Below are 16,013 nucleotides of genomic sequence, written 5' to 3'. Positions count from 1 at the left end.
AATTTGTTAGGTCACCCCCTCCCTTCTGCTTTCAAGTGCATTTTGCATCCCCTCCTAGAGCTCCTGTGCCATCTAGTGTTTTGGCTGTTTGGCACAGGTCTTATTTTAGGGAATATCTATAGTTGGTGGTGATGAAAACATGCTGGTTTGTGGTACCGAGCAATTTCCAAATGCTCACCTTTGTCACAACTGACAATTTGCATGCAATTATAAATACTAATCCCTCAAACCACTGAGAATATCAAAGGGATTTTTCTTAAACTGAGAAGAGCTCTGAGCTTAAAGAGACACTTCAGATGATAAGATTTTCTGTGCGTTTCCATGCAAATCAACTGACTAAAATGAAAGTTATCTAATGAGATGTTTTCCTTCACTCTCCTGTTTTAATTTGGCCTGCAATGCATCATGCTGCTTTCATAACTGTCAAAACCCAGAGCTGTAGAGAAAATATGTCATAGCAAATTGGCACACTGTAGAGTATGCAGCTCTCCCACTGTTTCTCTCTCTCCCTCTTGCTCGATTCTTCCAGCCTTCCCTATTTCTTCTTCCCCACTTCTTCTTGTTTTTTTTTTCATTCTCTCACTCTGTCTAATTAAAGCACCAGCTAAGCATAATATTGGTAATGCCTTCTTAATCTACATCTGGCATCACATTTGATGAAACACTTTTAACACATTAGTATTTTCTGAGGAGCTCAAGCTTTCTGATTGGCATCCAAATTTGGCAATTTACAGGCTTTTTAATCCATTAACTTTGAGGAACCTTTTTTTAAAGAGCTTTTATGTTTTCCTTGGCACAGCTACAGTGCTTTGTTTCTAAGAAATACAGTGGAAGATACAAATTAGATCATTTAGAATTCTATGAGTAATTAAGAGAGTGTTTTATTTTGTAAAGAGCTTGATAGTAGGTAGAATGACTTGAGGGCTGGTTTGCTCCCATCACATCCCAAAAGGTCAACTGCATAACTATTTATACACTTCTCCTGCATACCAGAACCCATTTAGATATTGAATGAGAAAGAAAGACCTGCTCTGATTCTCCACAAATAAATTAAATCTTAAATTATATAAGTCAAATTTGCAATTGGATCTCACTGAGAACTTGGTTTGGTAGGACTGATTGATATGTAAGCATTGTGCACAGTGCTTTTGTTGCTTTATTAAGTGCACTATGGGTACTGCGTTTTCATTTCCTCATGTGTCTCTTATGCAAAATTTTGGGCTAACCGTGGCCTATCTGATATTGTGAAATGCTGAAGGAATAATGGGTTCTCACACTGCATTTTTTGTTCACACTGTTGGCTCATAAAATCTCTGTGTGTGTGTTTTATTAAAGTGTGCTGAAGTGAAAGGGTATTCCCTAATTGGCTGTTGAGCTTCCTGATAGCTTTTGTGTGTTTGAAGGTCTGCAGAGTAGGCAAGTGTTAGTTAATATACTTTTGAGATGGGCATAAAATAGAGGCAAAGCTTTACTCAATGCAGTTTCATTTTAGACTCAAATGATGGTTTAGTGTCTGAAGTTTTACAATCTAATTTTATCAAATTTAATTATTAATTAATGTATTGATAATAATATTATTCATTCATTAATATGCATTATTTATATTATTATAATAATAGTCATACATAAGTTGATTGTAGTATCGTAATTGTTAACCATTAATCATACTTGAAATCTTATCACGTAAACAGCCCTATTCTAAAGACTGAATGATTCTTACTATAATTTTTTTTTTAAAATCTAAATCATTTGGAATTTTGTTTTTCAGGAAACTCTCCATCAGATGAGTCGGAGGAGCGGGACAAAGAGCCACGCACGCTTACTTACCCAGCATACATTGCCAGCCTGCTGGACTCGGGTGCCAAGCGCATGGCGGCGGGGGTGCGCATGGACTGCAGCAGCCAGGGCCAGTGCCCTCTGTCCTGTCACCTCTGCCACATGAGCCCTGGGCCTGCACGTCCTGCAGAACCTGTGCTGCTCAACATCACTAAAGCCACGCCAGTCTATGAGCTGGTCAACAGCAACGAGACCTACCAGGTATCTGAGACTCATAATGTTATACTCTCAGCCCGCAGCTCTTGCCAGGTTACCCACTAAAGCTGAGCAGCGATGAGCCAGGCTGGGATACGTCCTGGGGAAAACAAAGGTTGCCGATGGACAATGTATTACTGAAGTTGAACTTGGCAGGTGGTCTGAGTGGGAACTATTGCACCAGTATAGTGATGGGGGCACAATACTGTGCTTTTCATCAAAAATAGCTAAGAAAAAAAAAAAAAAAATAAATAATAATAAAAAAAAAAAAAAAATATATATATATATATATATATATATATATATATATATATATATATATATATATATATATATATATATATATATATTTATATAATTAAATTCTATTAAAAATAAATCACAATCCTCATCTCTAAAACATTTGTGGTCTATACGAATATTCATCTTCCAGGTAAACGCTGCACTCTAGTGGTGGTAGAGTACATTTCCACACTTATTCTGTAAAGCTCACTGTATGTGAAAATAGTGTTTTATAAATGTGATTAATATAGCTCTTTATAATTAAGAATAATATTATTATAACATGCTCTTCATCTTTATCTTTTAATGCAGGCTCTGCAGGAGGCTATGATGAGTGTACTGTGGTGCTCTGCTAAAGGTGATGTTATTGATGACTGGTGTCGATGCGACTCCAATGCCTTTGGCACAGATGGACTCCCGACCTGCGCTCCTCTGCCTCAACCCATGTGAGTTCAGGGAATTTATAAGCTGAATATCATCAAACATGTGAGGTTTTAAAGAAAAAGTTCTGATCTTGGTCAAACATTGAGTCATAAATGATCAATGTTGTTTTTATACTCCTGTACTCCAGGCTCAAGCTGTCCCATTCATACGAGCCCAGCAGTTCATTGGTCATTATAGAATGGAATCACGCAGAGCCGCCAATCGGAGTGAGAATTGTTGATTACCTCATCAGTCAAGAGAAGGTGACAGAGCGGACTGATCACTCCAAAGTTGAGACAGGTAGGCAAATTATGAAATTAGCTTATACAAAACATTTTATGTGGGGGATTACCCACATATATCTGTCTGCCTCTGCTGTATAACATAATAAAGGCTAAAAGACCAAAAAGAGAAAAGTAGCTGTGTAATATGTGTGGAGTAATTATCTCAAATTAAGTGAAGTGAAGTGAAGTGAAGTGACATTCAGCCAAGTATGGTGACCCATACTCAGAATTTGTGCCCTGCATTTAACCCATCCGAAATGCACACACACAGAGCAGTGAACACACACACACACACACACACTGTGAGCACACACACGGAGCAGTGGGCAGCCATTTATGCTGCGGCGCCCGGGGAGCAGTTGGGGGTTCGATGCCTTGCTCAAGGGCACCTAAGTCGTGGTATTGAAGGTGGAGAGAGAGCTGTTCATGCACTACCCCCACCCACAATTCCGTCCGGCCCGAGACTAGAACCCACAACCCTTCGATTGGGAGTCCAACCCTCTAACCATTAGGCTACGACTTCCCCCTAAACCCCTTCAGGTTGAAACAAGATCCCTCTGCCTCACACTGGGGTCCTGATCATCCTGCTAAGGTTTATTTTGTTATAATGGAAAACTGCACATGAATATATGAAATCTAAATTCATTTTAATTGAATTACCAACTAAGACTGAATGTCAAAATGAAATAATGTAGCTGTATTTTATGTTGAAAATAATGAAACGATGCCATAAAAATTATTTTTTAAAGATATTCAGAGGCTTTGATTGTGCAGGGAAATCCCCAATACAGTTGCCTTAAAATTTATCTCCACCTGTGAATTAAAAATAGCCACTACAACTTATGGCTGAAAACCATGCAGTTAAGTGCAGTAAATCTGAGGAACGGCTGTTAAAATGAAGATTAAGGACCATTCCAGAGATAAAGTAAAACAAATGCTTAAATTTAGCGAATTACCCGAGTGTTTGGATGTTCCGGTTGACACCATTGGTCCTGTTATCGGGGGAATGGAAGCCACATCAGAAGGCAAAGAAACTCCCTTGACAGGGTGATCATTCAAGACAAAACCACGAGCGAAGCCAAAGATCACTCTGATTTAGCATCACAGTTCAGTAGCAGAAAGCAGATGAAGGTGAACTAGTCAACTGGATCATGTGTGAGGAAAGCATGCAAGACGCTTTCCTAAAAAGAACAACACACATCTAGAGATCGTCTGTGGAAGCCAAAAAACATAAAACAGCTTATTTGTGTCACGGGATCAGATTGCAGTCCGATGAGACCACGATGGAGCGTTTTAGTCTGAATTCAGTGTGAATGCCCACCTCTTACTCTCAACAATTTTTAGTTTATAGTTCATCTGTTCTGGCCTGTGATAATTGTGACATATTGCCTGTATTTTCTGCTTTATTGTGTTGAAAAGTTCTGGATAAAGCATCCCATTTGGCCTCTAAATCATTAATAATCTGCAACATGATCTGAAATAGCCTCCATGTTGTACTTTTACCCTATTTTAGATTCTAGACATTGATGCATTTGTGTAATTTTGAAAGAATGAAACCGTTTGAGGTGAATATTACGAATATTACGCATACAAGTCAAAAACTATCACCACAATCAGAGTGAATGTATGTTCATTCTTATCCTCATTTTTCAGACGGTGTGATCCTGGATGAAGTCTGAGTTAATGTTCTGCCAGAGTTTGTTGAGTGGAAAGAATATGTCCTAACCTGAAAGTTTCTGGCATGCCAAATAGGAGCCCACCTCAGACACACTTAAACGCTCTGCCCAGGGCCTCTATCTTTAAAGTTGTGCTTTTCATCACCTCTCAAGTCCCCCTGGTCTTCGTACTTAGGTTCTTACTGTGCTCTATACCAGCGCCAGAGATGTGAATCGATTTTTCACAGAGATGATCAATGGTTCTTCAGAAGGCAGGTCTTGATACTGGACTTGCTGTGCTCCATAAGGACTTAAGACTCACATTTACTGTAGCTCCCTGAAAATGCTCGGTTTTGTGTGTGTGTCAGATATAGCCGATGATTGATTGATCTGCTCACAGCTTAAACTGTGAAGTGTTGTAAATACAATGAGAAAGACCACCTTGAAGTTGGGGAAGGGCAGAGCAAAAGTTGATTCTGGTAATAATAAGATTGATATCAGGATGAAGCAAGAATTATCATATGTTAAATAACCATGGATGAACATCAGAAACTTTTGCTAGAAACGTCTTCTTCTTTACATTTATTTAAATAAACTAACTAACTTACTAAGGCAATTTTGTATAGAGTTTGTATAGATTAAGATTGTGGTAGTAAGATTTCTTCTTTGAATGAAGTAAATTAATTCTATAAATTAAATTGATAAAACAATCTCAGTATTACATTTACAGTTACAAAAGTTTTTTTTTTTTTTTGTTTTTTGTTTTTTACATTCGGTTCATCATGAAATACTGAGAAAAAGAACGATTAAAAATAATATTTTTAAAAAAGTCTATTGAAACATCATACCATCTTGAATCTTACATACTGTATTATACATGTATATTAGAGATTGAGAGAGAGAAAAAGTGAAAGAGAGCGAGAGAATCAAACACTCACCTCCTTGTGCTTTGACAGTGCAATCTTTTGGACAATGCTTCTGTTATTGAAGTCGTTTTATTTGCCAGGCTATACTCTGGAACTACGGCCAAGCAAAATTAAACTCCTGAAATATAATGACCATATCCCCCATTTTAATAGTTGCTATGCCTATGTTTATATGTAAATGATTTCAGGCTTACACTTGTATCATTAGCTCTATAAAAGACACTGATGCAGAACACATGTCCTCCAACTTTAGGGGTACTTTTACCAAATATAGTGCAGAGTCTCAAACTCTGTTTGCACCATGACAGCCTTTGGCTTCCCTGTTATATTTTCCTCTATCTTCATCCATTCCCTTCTATCACTTTAAAAGCATGCCCATTGCCTGTCCACCTCCACCTCTTATGTTGTCTTGTCCAAGTTAGACTTCAGACACGTTGTGACTGTTAAAGCAAAAAAGAACATCATGTTATATCAAGTCCAAATGTGGAATTGTGAAAATGAGATTGATGAGGAGATGATCATAGAGGTCTTACTCCAAGCCAGATACGTATGGTTGTTTCTGTTTTTTTCCTCTTTAGCAATGGAAGTAACATTCTTTACAAGCCTCACATTAAAAAGGTGACCAGAACAAGCAACGTTTGAGCATTTTCTTAAAGGTTCTGAATGTACTCCACAGGCTGTCAGAAAACTGATTAGCTTATCTGATTTTAAGTTGTGACCTTCATTTGCTGCAATAATAATAATAATAATAATAATAATAATAAAACATGTAACTTGCTACCCACTTTGCAAGTCATTGCAATCCCCTGTTCTTTTTATAGTTATATTTAATAAAAGAATAGAAGTGCAATAATCGAAGTCCATCCATCATAAAAAGTGCTCTGCACGGCTTGTAATTTTTAGCTTCTGCTAACTGTTGTACTCGTGTACATGAAAGAGTGGGGTTCCAGTGGATAACGTAGGTTGTAGGCGTAGCATAAGCTCTAGTGACGAATGCACAACACACCAGTCATAAATTAGAAGTACAAAATAAGGATTTTTAAATAAAGTTGTCTGAGGATTTCGACATAAGCCAAGGGGAGATAAGCAAAACTTGGTTCTCGCGAAACTAGCATATATTTGCCGGAGCTTACGTAGGTCTACATCCTACATCATCTGCTATCAACGCCACTCTCTTGTAAACGCGAGTATGACAGTTAGCAGAAGGTATAGATTACGGCTTATAATGACAAAATTTGAAAACAAAATGTTGTTTTCCTGCTGAACACAATTTTGAAACATGTAGGCATGTCTTCTCCGGAGTCAGTTCGCTATGGCTTTTTCTTATGATGCTTTTTTATTGATTTCTTTTTTATTTCCAACTGTTTATTTGTTTAGTACAGGGCAAAAACTAAACCGGAAAGTGTCTAAAAATACTCCTATGTCAGTTTTCTGTAAATCATTGTAACTATGGAAATGCAGGGACTTCACTTGGAAAGAGAAAGATCTAATTTTGCACATAAATTAAATGATTTCTTTCACCACCTATACAATGAAATTATTTTCTCTTCCTGAAAATGATGTTGATTGCTTTATATTGTGTATGGTTGCCTAGAAACAAGATCCCATCTTACCTTGTGGCTGATTTTACTTTTTTTCTGAGGTTGAATAAATAATAACTGAATTTTCATTGTGGATGAACTATTCCTTTAAAGTTGGACTTGATTTGGATTTTAAAGTGTTTACTGGACATGTAAGGAGTTTAAAAAAAATTTGTGTGTGAGTGAGAGTCAGCCCATTGATAATAATAATAGCACACACCGTGAGTCTTGCCAGCTTTACATGCTAATAAAGCACTTAATTGGAATCAGGCACACAACATGACATCATTGCATTTGCTTTTCTCTCTCATGGTGTGGGAACCGTGTAAATGGGAAGTCTGTCTTTAGTCATCTCTCCCTGACCCGACACGCTGTGAAAACAAATGGCTTCCCTCGCCAGACTGATGTCAGAACTTTGATCGCACAATAACAGCTGGGTTCGCTCAAGGGTCATAGGGACATAACATCCTACCCATAAACAGACAGGCTGCCTCCCACGGGTGGCATAAAGAACCGGGTGCCCCACTTCCCCTAGTAAAGAGGGACGATAGCAGGAGGCAAAACAAGGGCTTCTGACAAAAATAAATAAAGGCAATGTTTTTTCCAGAATAGGTGGAAGACACAGTTTCACTCCTGAGGAATGTTTCTGTAGCACTGCTCCTGGAGGATGATCTCATTCTATGTCTGTGAGTGGGGTCAGGTTCTGGAGCCTGAGCAGGTGCACTGCTGAAGCTGGCACTGATTCACTCCCACAAATCCGTGTGTCTGTGCGTGCACATACTTTTGGACAAGCATTTAAGTTGTTTTCATTTGGGTGGGTGCTTTTACATTTGCACATGTAATGTATGTGTGTGTCTGAGAATGTTTATTCCATTACTCCAGTCTTCATTGTCAGAAAATCATTAAAACTGATGATTTGGTGCTCAATATGTTTTACTATTATCAGCGTTGAAACCAGTTGAATCTCAGTATATATATATGTGTGTGTGTGTGTGTGTGTGTGTTTATTTATTTCATGTAATTTGGCACAAAGTGATGAGCAATGATCCAGCTTTGCTTGCTGAGATGCTCCTTTTATACCCAAACATGATACCCTCACCTATGACCAATTCACCTGCTCATTTCAGAACAGTATAATTTGGATAATCTTTAAAATGTTTACATTTATTTTTCCTTTGTCCCAACTTTGTTTGTGTGTGTGTGTGTGTGTGTGTGTGTGTGTGTTGGAGCCATCAAAATCAAAAATTGTTTATATTTAACAAATACATTTAATTTGGTCAGTGAAAAGTTTAGAGATCATTATTACCACAATCACAGATTATTGATTTTATAGCATTTTACAAAATGTCAAATGGAATTGGGGTCATAGTATAACTTTTTTGGAATATTTGACTCTGATTGGTCAATAGCAACATTTAGTCATATAAAATAGTATTCAAATAAGATTTATTATTATTATTATTATTATTATTATTATTATTCAGATTGATGTTTGTGATAGTTTCATTTTTCAATATCAGAATCAAACTTACATTTGGTTCCCCTACAGTTTTGAACATTTGGTCTTTGATTGTGTGTTGTGATTTTGTGAATACTTCAGAGGTTTTTATTAATAGTAGTTATGATTGATATATGTTTTATTATCTGTTAAATAGGACTGATTGCTGTATCTGCTTTTGGACCAACTCATGTTTTCAAATGTGTTCTGAGTATTCTCTCATTCTATGCCAACTAAAATTGTTTTTAGGGCTTTCTTTGGTGTGGTCGGCCTTAAGTCACGTTCAGTAGATATACAGTCTTCCAGGCTTTTTTCTTACCTTTACAACCCATGAAAGCTAAGTGTTATCACCTGTTGGTTGCTGTCAAGTGTGGGAGTATATCATAATGTAGGAAAGAGCATGAACTACAATTTAATCGAAGCTGAGCGGCAGCTAAGCTCTTAGCGGCGCTATGACGTACATGGCAAGTGCAACATCGATATCAAAAGCTCTTTGCATGAAAATGAAAGCAAATTAAAGGGTTTTCATTTTCACTCCCATCCAAGTAAACTCTGCTTTGTGCTTACACCCACCTTTCCTCTGCAACAATTAACCTTTTATATCCTCTTTTTGTCGAAGAAGACAATATGTTCCATGTGGGAGATTGAGTCTGTTAATCATTTTTGTGAAGGAAATGCCAAGAATTGATGCATTACAAACCATTGTTATCCATCGCTCTCTTTCTGTTCATCAAAGTAGACAACGAAGGCCAGATGTTGTTTGAGGAGTGTTTTGCCGGGCTGCCACGTGTGTTTGGTACAAGAGCGTTTCTGTTTAGTGGAAGTGGTAAAACGTCCAGCTCTTTGGATACTGAGTTGCTCCTGTGATGGATTTTGAGTTGTTTAATAGAAATGTTTACCTGTTCAACAGTAACAAAAGATCCTCTATATGTGTAGCAAGGCTCAGGCTGTTGCCCAAGTCTAATTTTATAAGCTTTTTATTCTTTTCTTGCTTTCTTTTTAGATGTTGGAGTTTTTGTAATTATATATTTACTGGTAAATAGTGAGTTGGTAGAAACAAAGTCCCCTCTATATGTGTTGCAAAGGGCAGAAATTTACTTCCTCTCTTTTTCTTTTTCTTATTCTTTCTTTCTTTATTTATTTCCTTTTTTTCCTTCACTTCCTCCCTTCCTTTTTTATCACTTCACCAATACTTTTATATAAACCTTTTATTTTCCTTTTTGTCTCCCTTCCTTCTTTCCTTCCTTTTATTCTTTATTCTATATATATATATATAAACTGCAAACTGAGCATTTGTTTTAAAAGAGGGGAAATACCTTATTTATTTGGATTACGCAAGTAGGCTATAGCCTATCCGTCTTATTTATTTTGTTAATAAAAGTTAGATGTTTACTATACAGCCTATGAAAATTTGATATTGTACTATTTTGTGGCTGATGTTTTTTAATTAAAAGGCACATAATAAACCAAAAACTACGATCATTTTGAAGAAAGGGGAAATCCAAAGACTGTTTATTTATTTATGTATACGGGTAAACATATTTTCCTTATTCATTTTGTAAATAAACGTTCAAAGTTTACATTTGTCTTCGGACAGTTTTATTGTTATTATTAATAACAATATTGAGCAACAAACTAAGCATTCGTTTGAAGTAAGGGGAATATTAAAAAACCTTTCATTTATTTGTTACAACATGGGTATGTCGTATACGTTCTGTTAATAAAAGTTTTATGTTAAATATAAGCTACCTTGTTCCAAGAATAGGAAAGAGCTAACGTTAAAGATTAAAATAAGCACTCTAAATGCGAGATCGGTTGCTGCTGAGGTAAATAGACGCAATCGATCTTGTATAATTGCAATGGCTGTAGAAATGGTCAGAAATTTTTGATTTGGGTACAGCACAGCAGGGCCGTGCACAGACCTTTTGAGGGGCATGTGATGAAACTGAAAAAGGGCACCCCCCCCCCCCCCCCCTTTTTTATATCAAGATTATTTAGTAAGCCTGCATAAAAGGAAGAAATGGTCACATCTTCATGACAAATTCAATGACACAAAATACTAGTCTCAAAAGCTTTAGATTTATTCACGATTAATAACAACCATAATAATAATATTAGATAATATAGATAAAAAGGGTTTTAAGGGCTTCTTTAAACCAAATACAACAGCAACCTTCTGTGAGCCATGTATCTGGCAAAAATTTGATACTGTGGTGGACCAGGGATGTTGGTCTCTCGAAGGTCTCTTATTCACTACAGTTTCCATAAAATAAGCCAGCAATGAAAAAATAAATAAAAATAGTGTGAAAAGTACAGTTGCAGTGAAAAGCATTTCTGAAGGATCACGTGACACTGAAGAGTACTGAACTGGAGTAATGATGCTGAAAATTCAGCTTTGATCACAAAAATAAATTACATTTTAAAATATTCAAATAGAAAACAGTTATTTAAAATTGTAAAAATATTACACAATATTACTGATTTTGCTGTATTTTGGATCAAATAAATGAACCCTTGGAATGAATCATGAATTACATTCTGTATGATAAAATATAAAGATTTCAGTGATCTTCTGAATTTTTTTTTTTTTTAGTTACTACTACATTACTGTAGTAAAACCATGTTTTACAACATTTTATAAAGAGAGTATACAGAGAGTATACCATAACATGATTAGCCTAAATGTTAATAAATTAAGTGTATCAGCAATCATAAATCAAAGAAGAAATTTCTTAGAAATATGTTATCTAGGTGACGAGGATCACTCGTCGCTTTGTGTAAGTTCCAGTACGAAACAGCGCGGGGGCGCACCTGTTATGATTTTCCGATGGTAAAAACAAATTATATGTTGTTGTATTACTTATCAATATATCGTTTTTGACCAGCGAATGTGTGCAAATGTGATTTTTTTTCTGTCCGTCATTAAAACGGCGATGGCGCCTGCCGCTGCGGGCATCACATTACATTTTCATCTAGGTTACAAACTAGTTTTTTTTAGCTATATAGACGGAGCGCTCAGTTTTTTCTGTGGTAAAATGCATTTGGCCAAATTAGCATTTTATAAAAGATGAAATGCTACTATCTGCACAGGCTATTTAAGTATTGGCTATATATTGGCTATGACTAGATGGCAAATGCTAGCCCCCTCTCTCAGGCGACGTCCCACATGTCTCAGTCAGTGAGTCAGTCAGACATCAAATAAATAAAATATGAGCCTTTATAGACAGTGTTTAGTAGTACTTATTCAAACAACAAGATATTTATTTACCCTTCGCAAAACTTTGTTCAGCTCAGCTGTTGTCTACTGTGCGGCTGCTGTGGAACTTCAGTTGATTCAATGAGAGGGGGCGGAGTTATCAGCTTATTGACCGCTTGATGATCGAATAAGATTTACACAAGCTCGTTTTAAGAACTTTCATTTGGTAAAACAGACAGACAGACGTAAAGGGTGACCAATAGCATTGATTAAAAAAAAAAAAAAAACACCACCAAAAAAAGGGCACTTCGGAGTGTAAGGGCAAAAAGGGCATGTGCTCTGCACAGGTTGAGCCCTACCTGTGCACGTGCCTGCAGCACAGACATGTTGCAGTACAATAATATGATCAATAAAATAATATGATCAAAAAGTCATGGCAACAAACGACTTCCTAAATCAGTTTCAGTTGCTAATTGTCATTATACTGCAGGCTACATCTCTGAAAATTCCTTCATTTTCTTCCTTCTTCCTCTCTTCCTCTTTTTCTAAGCTTGCTCTCTGTCCTCTGCTACAGTTTAGTTTCAGTTACACACATTCAGCTTCTTGGTTCTCCACAGGGGAGAGACAGTAATGTCTACGTGTCTAAGTAGCAACAAATCAGTTTAGAGGAGACATATGGCAAACATTGTGGAAAAGCTTTAGGCTCAAAACACTAGAAGCTCACATGAATCCAATTCACAGCTGTTGCCTATTTATGTTTTTTAAAGCCATCCACTGAAGTTCATAGGCAAAATAAATATTTTGGTACACGATGGCTCGATGTTTACCATAGACACATGTATTTCAATCAAGGTTTATGTTCTCGTTTTATCCACAGTTGATTCATCTTGTTTCAGTAATGGACAAATCTGATACTTACATCAAGGTATTGATGTTTCTCAGGCTGAACGTAGGAGTTGTTTGAGGAATGTTGTCTTTGACTCAGATGTTGAGAGAAGGGTCTTGCTTTGAACTGCTCAAAATGTTATGCACTCTCTGTACGACAACATCTTTTAGTCGTCCGGTTGGTTGGCTGGTTTTTACAAATAAGATGCCAGATTTTTTATGATTTTTTTCTTTCACTACCAACATCTGTTTAAAACAATAAATGCTTTAGCTGAGTGTTTTCCCGTAAATGTAACTATGCCGTTTATTTTTTCTTTAATTCCGGATAAATCAGAGGGATATTAATTGGCATGATGTTCAGTCCTTGAATGAGGTCATACTAGGATAGGGTATTCCCAAATAAATGTTCAACCACAAAATATATTATTTTATGTATACAAAGAAGCAGGCAGCACAAGACCAAGTCAAAATGCTTTCACATGTTTGAACTAATTAGCTTATTTATCATTATCTGACTTTATGCATTTGGAAAGTGTCCTTCTGCAAAATAATTCATCAAGCCAGGTGTCATCTTCAGTGCTTTCCAGTCTGAGTCTGCTGTGGACAGTCATGTTCTGCATTTTCACATTTTGATTCACTTGGCGGACCCTACCCTTTAGCAAATAATTGTTTTTGTTGTTGTTGTTTTGTTTGTTTGTTTTATTTTTTCTTTTATTAAATGTTGCATATATAGCAGTTTTGAACTTTTGAACTTATACGTATCCTTTCTTCAACATTATGGGTGAATCTCCTCCAAAATGTCTTGCAAATTCTCTTGGATTCCCTTTACCTGGCTGGGCCTTGATGTTTTAACAAAATAATGAGAATCAGAGATGGTTTTTGGTCAAAGCCCATGAAAGTTTAAAAGAGGGCAGCCAGGCATCGTAGTGTGGTCATGTCAGCCCAGGTCTTTCCCGTTAAAAAATGGGATTGAGGCATGAGAATGGAACATGATGAAAGAATATAAGTTCCGCCGCATTTGCCAGACACCTGTACTAGTAAAGATTGTCAGATAAAGCTTGTGGGGATATCTTGATAGGTATGTATATATATATATATTTGTCAAAGAGAGTTAAAGTGTCATGGAACACATTTGTTGCACTACCTTATGGAAACACTGCGCACAGTTGATACTGATGGCTTTAGTTATGTGGACATTTTATTTGGAAACCTTTTTTCCTGCAGACCTGTTGGTGTATAGGGAAGTTTCCATGCAAATGCATGATGATACTTAAAAAGGAGAGACTGAGCATGAGTCAAAAGAAAGAAAAAGACAAGTGTTAAGCTTAAGTAAAAATGTAAGGAAACTTTAATTACACTGGCAATATTGGTCACCATAATCCTATTCTCTTTATGTATGATTTACCTTCCTTTCCAAATAAATTGTCTTTATCATCTTTCATTAAAAAAGTCAAGTCATACATTTCAAGTCCAAAATTTCCCCCATCTATGTTGGTTTCTGAGAACTACAGCGACATCCATCCATCCAGTTTAGGTGTTGGGTAGTGAATGTAGAATATGGTCATGCAGAATATATGCTTTATAGGTACTAAGAAGCAGCCAATATGCCAGCAGAATGCATGCTAATAAGCAACTAGTTAAAAGTAAGAATTGGTCCCTATACTAAAATGTTAACAATTTATTAATTTAAACTATCTATGTATTTATTAACTAATTAATTTAATGTATTAAAAGGGGTTAATGTGAATTTTTATCTCACAGTTCAGACTTTCTTAGAATTGCATAAAGTCAGAATTGCGAGAAATAGTTAGAAATACAAGATATAAAGTGAGAATTCCCCAAAAAATAAAGGCAGAATTGCAAGATGTTCCTGTAGCTTGCAATTCTGAGAAGAACAGTCACAAATAAATTTTGTATTGTTTATTTGATGATTAAAACAGATTAAGATATAACCTTAGATTTGCGAGATGTAAACTTAAAATTGTGAGAAAAAAAAGTCTAAATTGTCAGCTTTTTGTCAATTACTTTATCCTGTGGCAGAAACAGGCTTCCATATTAATGTAATTATTTTCTTTAACATGGTTAAAAATAATGAGTAGTTAAGGTGCTTCCTAAACCACTGTTCCCATTCAGTGTTCCCAGAGGAGAAGTCCGCCATTAGCAGTTTTAAGACATCACGTGTTCCCCAGTTCATAAATAGCACACAATTTATAACTCATAAAAACACACTTTTGCAATTTTCCACACACATTAAGGTTTTATTGCCTTTTTGCAACCTTTTTTTTTGATTGAATAAATATGCCCTGAACTGCTTCAGTCCCACACAGTGTCACTTTTCATTTACGTCAGAGCACATGTTCCTCAACTCTTTACCCCACAATCACTGTTTCTGGTGACAGAATGCACATAATATACACTCTGCATCCCCTCTGCATTTATCGTATCCCCTCTGCATTTATCCTGGCATCATGTTCTCATAACCCTGTTATTTTTGAAGAGGAGGCCTCCAGGAAGACAAGCAGGGTGAACACCACTTTTAAAAGGTTCAACATCCACGGACGGGACTGGTATCTCTTTGCTATGAAAGGCACTCAAGGCCCCCGTGCTCATGTGCTGTGACGCTTGCAGGCCAGCTGCGCAAACAGTCTTCTCGTCCACTTCTTAATAAGAAAGTCAAATCACATTAGCTCCACAGGTAACTTCTGTATAGCTCTTTATTTGAGTTTTAGATTGCTGACACTCATTCCTTGATCACAGTCTCGTGTGAAATCAATTTTTATACTTTTATATAGCGCTTTTCTAGGCACTCAAAGCACTTTACATAGTCAGGGGGTATCTCCTCATCCACCAGCAGTGTGCAGCATCCACCTGGATGATGCGACGGCAGCCATATTGCGCCTGAACGCCCACCACACACACCAGCTTACTGGTGGAGAGGAGACAGAGTGATGAAGCCAATCAGCGGACATTGAATTTAATTTAATATTAAATCAAACCACTGACATCTTCTCCGGTCGAAATATTTAAAACAGAGTGTCTCCATCCCTGGAAGATTCTAGCCTGTTCCACTGAACAGAGGAAGTATGGAAAACTTATAGCATTGGGTTAGAATCAGACAGGGTTTTCAGGATAAGGGAAATCCTCCTGCAAAACAGCGTCCTATGTTCCAATTGCAGAGGCTGTCCTGAGAAGACAAGGCTGGTTTGCTGGTGTTTGTTTTCCCTGTGCATGCATGGTTGTCTCCTAATGAAAC

The 16,013-nt window shown here is 36.8% G+C and overlaps 1 protein-coding gene across 1 annotated transcript in view; it reads left to right on the top strand.

The window, feature by feature from the left end:
- The window catches only part of LOC113040761 (astrotactin-1-like), a 100,480-nt gene that overhangs the window by 75,394 nt on the left and 9,073 nt on the right, over positions 1-16,013 (top strand). The window contains exons 6-8 of the mRNA XM_026199019.1: positions 1,769-2,037; positions 2,626-2,759; positions 2,885-3,036. Coding sequence (XP_026054804.1) covers positions 1,769-2,037; positions 2,626-2,759; positions 2,885-3,036 — 555 coding nt within the window. The remainder of the gene's footprint in view (positions 1-1,768; positions 2,038-2,625; positions 2,760-2,884; positions 3,037-16,013) is intronic.

The sequence above is a fragment of the Carassius auratus genome, chromosome 2, assembly GCF_003368295.1.
Source record: "Carassius auratus strain Wakin chromosome 2, ASM336829v1, whole genome shotgun sequence".
NCBI lineage: Eukaryota > Metazoa > Chordata > Actinopteri > Cypriniformes > Cyprinidae > Carassius > Carassius auratus.
This window is presented reverse-complemented; position numbering and strand designations above follow the sequence as displayed.